Source organism: Ptychodera flava, chromosome 22, assembly GCF_041260155.1.
Source record: "Ptychodera flava strain L36383 chromosome 22, AS_Pfla_20210202, whole genome shotgun sequence".
NCBI lineage: Eukaryota > Metazoa > Hemichordata > Enteropneusta > Ptychoderidae > Ptychodera > Ptychodera flava.
The window spans coordinates 19,584,106-19,591,940 of NC_091949.1; the positions used below are offsets into that span (position 1 = coordinate 19,584,106).

The 7,835-nt window shown below is 37.9% G+C and overlaps 1 protein-coding gene across 1 annotated transcript; it reads left to right on the forward strand.

The window, feature by feature from the left end:
• The first annotated feature begins 5,911 nt into the window (after nucleotides 1–5,911).
• Nucleotides 5,912–6,382, forward strand: LOC139123373 (interleukin 17-like protein). The gene has a single exon (XM_070689522.1). It carries the CDS (start codon nucleotides 5,912–5,914, stop codon nucleotides 6,380–6,382), a length of 471 nt encoding a protein of 156 aa, XP_070545623.1.
• Nucleotides 6,383–7,835: the final 1,453 nt, after the last annotated feature.

Genomic DNA, 7,835 nt, shown 5'->3' on the forward strand with positions numbered 1-7,835 from the left:
AAGGAAGTCACTAGAGGGAAAACCCTCGTAGTTCTGACCGATATTTTTTTTACAATAGTTACTGAATTATTTTGACAATGTGATATGCGTAAAAGTTCGTGAATTTTTAGAATGATGTTTCGTTTTTACTCACCGTTAACTCGCCGCGGTGATAAATGACATACTCCCTGTAGAATTCGTAAATGCACGGTAGTAACATATATATATTTCCCATTCTGTGTGCCTGCAAGTAAAGTCAGCGAAATGCACTTGACTTTTTTACTCATAGGAAAAGACAGACTGAAAATAAGTTGACATTTTCAAATAGTTTCATATTGACACAGTACGTTAATCATGCGTCAACATTTTTTACAGTTTTGAAGTACTTGCCTTAATATCAGAGCTTAATCTACATCCTTACTTTAGCACTGAAAAAGACTAAGGGCAGCCAAAATAAAAATTACACAAAAAACATTAAAAATTGGAATACTAAATATAGTAATAAATTTTATTGATGAAATAAGGAAACAATCAAAATGTTTAATTTGCAAAAATAATGACCGGGAGTGTAGGAATACAACAGATCACAAAGCAATCATGACTTTGATTCAATAATAGGTAAGACTGAATAATACTGGGACAAAAATGTACAAATTTTACAAATCAACATAATCCTAGGGGGCCAATTTCTTTACTACGGTATTGACATCCCTAAACAACCTGGTTGATTTCACGGGGATAATTGGTTCTTTTTGGTTGCGCCAAAGTACAAAAATGTCTTAAAATAACTTGTCAGTCTCCAACGAATTGAAAATAAAAAGTGCAAAATTTTTCTGTAACATAACGTTAGTCTGCGAATTTCGCACAATGATCAAATTAAAGACTTTTAATTATACAGGGCGTGTTAGGAGTGGGGTTGGTTTCTCCAAAGACAGTAGAGGTGGGCCTACTGTCTATGATTGCTCAGAGCTGTTGTAATGGAGAGATGTCAACTGTGCACTTCGGCTATGGCCATACACCATTCTGTATGTACGCATATACCCAGTGCATGGTGGCAGATCGTACGGTCCGTGCCTAGCATGAAACAAGACATAGTCGTGGCATATCGATGAGATGCGCACTGTATACGCTGCGCATCGTAGAGATATATCAGAGAGCCAAGTGGTGATTATCAATGAGATTATTATACACCTACTGCCGTAACCTATGGGAGTTTGACCGTCCAATAACTTTCCGTATTTTGTATAGTACGCGGAGTCCCGAATACGGGAGACGCGCGACGCGCCTGTTTGACCTTTGACCTAGCGATTATCGGATGTAAACAAACTATTTTACGATGAGTTATAGATAAAATAACAACTTCCACCAAAATGTATTCGTAGTATAAGGTTTGAAACACGCTAAACACAAAACTGAGTCTAAATGCAATTGATTTTTATTTAAAAACTAATAAAATTGAAAACATTCAGCGAAGTTTGCTCCTACTGCACTGAAAATTAATTGGCTTCGTGCCAACGCAAGGGACTTGTACGGCGCGGAGCAGTAATCGCGCGCGTTCCACTCATATCACGCGTGCCGCAGCCCTCAATTTACCATAGAAATAGTTTATACGGACGATTAATGAAGGGAGGTGTATAATAATAGGGTTATACACAAAATACGGCCCTGTATGGACTCGGGCTCAGTGAGTGACGTATTGGACTCGCCTTCGGCTCGTCCAATACGTCACCCACTGAGCCCTCGTCCATACAGGGCCGTATTTTGTGAATAACCCTATATTATCAATTAGATGTATAAGGACAAACCGTGCGAAGAAGTGCATATTAAAACGAATTGTCATGAATGGAAAACCGCATGTATACAGTATGAATATATATGTATGTACTAAGGGATGTGCTCTTCCAGTTGTACACATTACAGGGATATGCCATGATTCACATCCGAAGTGATATGCAGTTGCGATCACTATGAAGGTTTTTGTACGTAAATTTATTTAATTTATTTATTTATTTATTTATTTATTTACCAAAAGGTTGTTCCAATTACAGGTTCATTTCAAATGATACACAAAACTGTCACAAATGTCAGTTTTTGAAGGTGCAATTGAAAAAAAATGTGTTATTAGTTTGACCGTAGACACTGGCAAGGGTCTATGGTTGGACTTTCAAACTAGAAAAATGTACCCCTTCCCCGGTATTATTCGAATAGTGTTTCGTACAATAATTCAAACATGAATGCCATCGACGTTGACTGAACTACACGTTTTTGTGATGCATAAACAAACAGATTCAATCTCAAGATTAGGAGACATCACGCTTGTGGAAACTGTCCTAAACTGGTGTTGAAATTGATCAAATATGGGCATTATCAAGCCAATAATCGGGAAAAAATGAGGTGTAAATTTCTGATCCGTATCGCAGAAAAGGAACTGGAATAATCATGATGACGTCATCTGGTGGGCGAATGTTTCTGATAAGTTACGCATTTGGTTGCAACAATTGCGATCGTAAAGTATACATACTGCAACCCTACTTGACCCGAAATAACTTCCGTTGATAAAACCGCTGAGTAGTTACGGTTGCAAATATCTGGTCTTCTTCGTAAGGTCTTGACTCTGTTTCTTAGTTCCTGAAATAGATACCCCGAAATTGACTTCAAGTGAAATCCCACTCCATTGAGCTTGCAGTACAAAGCCAAAACCCCTTAATGACCCCTTCAAGAACAGGGAACCAGATTTTAAAAATCTGTCACAAAATCAATATGTCTTTGAAATATTTTTTATCTTAAATGTACCCTATTCAGTAAGTTTGCTTCTACTTTTAAAAGTTACTGTGATGACCAAAAGCAAGATGAAGGCAACGTGTAATTATCTGAGACTTGTAATTGTTCACGCAATCCTACACGGTGCTTTAAGACATAATTCTCATTTGTTTATGTATATGGGTATGTAAGTCGTCAAACAATAAACGATACTGAATTATCTGTTGGTATCTGTGAAAAATGAATGGAAGGGGGGAAATTGTGTAGTATTGTGTTTTTGTGACAATTTTCGAGTGAAATGGGGTTAGGGGTGAAATACACGCATTGAAAACTGAAGAGTTCCTGATTGGAGCTCTACAGTTTCTTGACCGATGGCAATTTCCCGTCAAGTCTTGAAGTTTTCAAACCAAAATCACCGTTTCATAAACGTGCACAGCGCCTGTAACCAGTGTATGCCATTACACTTCCGCTGTGTAACGGCGTTTCACCGAGCGCAAAGTTAGTGAGTCTGCTCTAACATCACGTGTGGGATGACATCTATCAAAAAGGGGAAAATTATCCGTTTCTCCTGCAGGACTAATGTTTGGCATACACTCGGTAGCCCTCAATTCTTTGTGGGCCCATAAGCAAGACATAAACTATGAATTGAGATAATACGGAAGGGTAGTTTTCAAATCCAGGAGGTCCCTATTGTAACCCAACAATACATAACGGTGTCTGGCACAATTGTGTTTGGAACGTTAACTCACGATTCTGCGGAATTCATTGGCAACCTGAAGTGACAATTTCAAATTTCCACATTGCGCATTTCGCCATTTCGAGACAAAAATTATGGCATAAATATGGCAGGTTTATTGACTGAACCGACACTATCAAATCGATATTAAGACCAATTAGTCTATCCACCGGAGGACGAATCATTTTCGACTTTGAGATACAACGAGGAGTACAACCATGGAATTTGCAGGCAGATTTGTGGTAAGAGTTTCTCATTAATTTTTTTCACATAAAACTGATTTTACCGTCAATGGTTACTGTACCTTCAGTCAGCTGTTTCTTGTATACTTTTAATCCCCCCGTCTTTTCCTTGGAAAGAATATATCTAACGTTAGAATCTATACAATCGTTCGGACAGACATTCGGGCTGTCAAATTTTAATTATATTCTGTCTGTATGTCTGTATGTCCCTGTCACCTTAAGGACTTCATTTGCTCGAATAGCAACGACGCGGAGCTTGCTAAATAGCTACAGGTAGGGACGATTGCGATGATGTATATGCCAAGACATGACTTGTCCATGCGTTTGTACGTTTCCATCGTGATGGTCTCATTCGCATTTGTTCAAATTGCGAGAAAATTATCGTACCGTAGTTTTTGCGGCTACTTTGTTATTTTCATTTATTCTGATTGCTCATATTATGGTAAGAAAGGCACATTTGACCTTTGCGATTCTTTGTTCAAATTTTTGATAAAAGCCTCTTCTTTTTACAAACCGCCGTCTTCAAATTTGATGTGTAGGGTACTACAGGACTGACGTCGTTTAGGTTTGAATATTTGTTTTTTCAGGACGTGTTCCCCATGTGTGATCATACAATATTGTCCTTATCGACTGCTTGTTAAAAATTTAGTAATCTCGGTTTTAAGCAATATTTTGGACGAACTTTCCGGCTTCTTTTCTCTTATCAATTTGCTTGACGTTTCGCGTGGGAAAGGTATGAGCCGCTAGATTCTTGTTTAGAATATTTCACATGATCACAGAGTATCACACCTATTGTTTAAGGCGTGAAGCGGTTACGTAAGCAATCCGTGTTTGCCTCGCCTCACGAAGCTCTTGGCTCTCTTTTCCGAAGAGTGCCGACCATGCACCCTTCGGTAATTTTCGGATTTTCACCAATTGTTAAGCGTAAGTATGTTCGACAAAGTTTGTGTTGTTGTTGTCGTGTGGTGCTGATCGGAATTGATGTGCTGGCAAAAACGGGAGGTGTTTTGAGCTTCAGGAAAGTGGGTTTTACCGTTTTAAAAATTCCTCTCATATTTTTTATGAATATATAATAAGTGTGTTTGAACCAAATTTGAAAGTCTTTTATCGATACTGTCTGGTTTTACTCAATGGTTTACGGTCAGTCATACCGTCTTTTACACGTGCGTCAAAAAGGACATGTTTATGAAACTGCTGGCGTGTTATGTTTTGATTGGCGTGAAGCAGTGTTTTCTGGCCTGAGAGCTCACAAAGTAACTATGGTTGCTACGCGACTGGCAGTACGATGCCATCTCGTCGTATGTTTCGCATAATCTCGTGTAATTATCAACCACAAACAAAGCCTCCAAAAGTTTAACACCTTTGAAGCTCATTTTAATATGAAAAGCCAATAGTCTACCGAGACGACCATGGAACAAAAGGCATGCACGTGTTGCCACTCTGTTCATGATACTCTGTCACATGATGTAGGGACTTCGCACAGCGGATTTATTTAACAAGACGTTGAAGTAGTTCCCGAAAATGAAATACTTAGACTTTTACTCAAACTTTTCCCGAGCGAACTTAATCATTCTCTTTCAAAATCAAGAATAACAATCGGGATCAATGTTAGTCGTTAAGAAACAATTTACCAAATATTTAGAGATAAGTATTTGAAATTCAAAGTGGCCGCCATCCCTGTGTTATATCTATGTAGAGAAATAAAATTCCCGATTGTAGCAAAGCTAAGCCGATGAAAACTTTATTTACTCCATAAGCTTCAAAATGAACCCTCACAAGTGGCAGGCCAAATTAATATTGTAAAAGTTTGAGTGTCCAAATATCTGTCCAAAGGCACATTCTAAACTTTTAACTTAAACGGCGGACAATAACGTTTTTATTCCGTTTTATGGGCGACGACTCATTGGTATAATAAAATTAAAGCTACTTCCATCCGTTTGCTTCTTGTGTAACAAATGTAGTCGACTACATGTATTTCGAAATAGCAAAAGTTCTTCAGATAGATTGAAAAAAACTTTTGATTTTTTGCGAGGTTTTTTCAGCGGTGTATCACACTTCCGTCATGTGGAGTCTGTTGGATAGTGGATATAACATTTGTTAAACCGTTCAAGCTGAACAAAGATAAAAATGATGACGTCACTCATTCACTTTTCCTTTCTTCAAATTTGTACAGATCGCTGGAATTTTATGTACGATGGTTATCGGTTCCTGCTACGGTAACCCAGTAAAGAGGGAAGTTTGTCAACAGCCGACTGAAGAAGCACTGGAGGCGCTGTTGCTGCAGTACACGCCAAACGCTCTTTCTTTCGCCACCACTTCTGGATCGTACAGCCCGCCCTCATCGACGTCATGCCCAGTTTCTTACGGTCCAGGTGCTTCTTTGGATATCCGATCCACGTGCCCTTACTACAACATCGAGGACACCGACACCGACCGTTATCCACAGACCTTGGTAGAAGCCGAGTGTTACAGTTGTCAAAACTGCATCACTGATCTTCTCGAAAGCAGCGACTATCATCCAATGTGGCGATGTGAGAAGGTGATGACCCCTGAACTCTGGGTGCTCCGAAACACCTACACTTGCGATTCTGAGGGTTTCTATGAGTACACAGCCATGAAAACTAGAATACCTTTCATGTGTACTTGTGGGCGAGAACGCGTGTAGGGTGACAAAACCGAATCATAAAGATTTGCAGCAAATTTCTCTGAATTAATGAATTGCGCTCGCAGTTACCATTGTGTACGCTGTAATGCTGCAAAATGATCGACAACATGCTATAAGCTTAAGTAGATGCTGTAAGTAGATGCTATTGCTTACCTTTACATATATTTGAGTAACGCTCAAAATGCATAGAAGCATTTTAGGTAAATGCGCATCGAAAGTTAAAGTTTTGTGCAAAGTAAACAAGCAAAATTCTGTGCAAACTTTCCTAGCAAACTACAGACATTCTATTTCATAGTCAGTAACACAAAGCACGGATCACCTTGTAAAGTTTGGAAATAGAGACATAAATTACCTAAATTTACAAATATTTCAAATTACACATGACCGCGATACGAACTATATACTATGAGAAAAATGATGTTCTATTATAAAACAACAAGACAACTACATTACGCTTTAATATAAGATCACGCAATGGCAGCGCTGAATTATTATAAAGATTTGAGAATCCGAAAAACTGTCCCCGATCCACACTTTACCTTAAATGCTAAAGAAAGCAACATTAGTTGGCAGTTACAATATATAGAAGGCGTTATTCATTTAAATGATTCCAGATTTTCAGGATGCCGTGAAAATTACTTTTATGCGAAATGTCAGTTACGTTTGAAATTTTTTGGAAGAAACATTACTGCTGTATACTGTCTCGTTTATACTTGCTATATGAAATATGCAATTTCTGTGTTATCTTGACTATTTCAGCATTAAGACCAAGTTCAAGAACTGTGACGATCGCAGTGTTTATCTCAACATTTCACCCGAATTATGAAATTATGCAATTCTCCAGAGTTATCATATGTTCGATTAACTTACAACATACGGTCAACATGTGGTTTTGACTAACCATAACAATTTATATCATCTTCAAGTTTTTTACATTTTGAGAGTTCAGGTTTACTCATATTGACTTCATTGTATATATCAGAGAAGACCTTGGTCACATATCAGGCATTATTCATTAAGGTGGGAATCTAAACGTTTATAGCTCTTGTATTTCACAGACAACTTTCCTTGTAGAGGATCAAATGTTTACACATCATTGTTAAACATATCAGTTACGTTTCAGTAACGAAGTCAAGTACGTTTTGAAAGACAAGGTTCGATGTAAAAAGTACAAACATCCAAAGTTTCGCATTTCTAGCTATTTACATCAAACTATTGCATAACTTATGTAATTTGATGAAGACCCTAGATATGTGTCAGTGTTATATTTTCGTCAGTTACGTTTTAGTAACGGTATTAATGTACGTTTTGTTAAAAACGATTTGTAAGTTTCAAAACAATGTATGTATACACATCCGGGAATTTTTTAAGTCTGGTACTGAACAGCGACCTCGGTCGTATTCGAGTCATATGTATACGCAAGTAATTATAATAAATGCTTTTAGATGTTAAA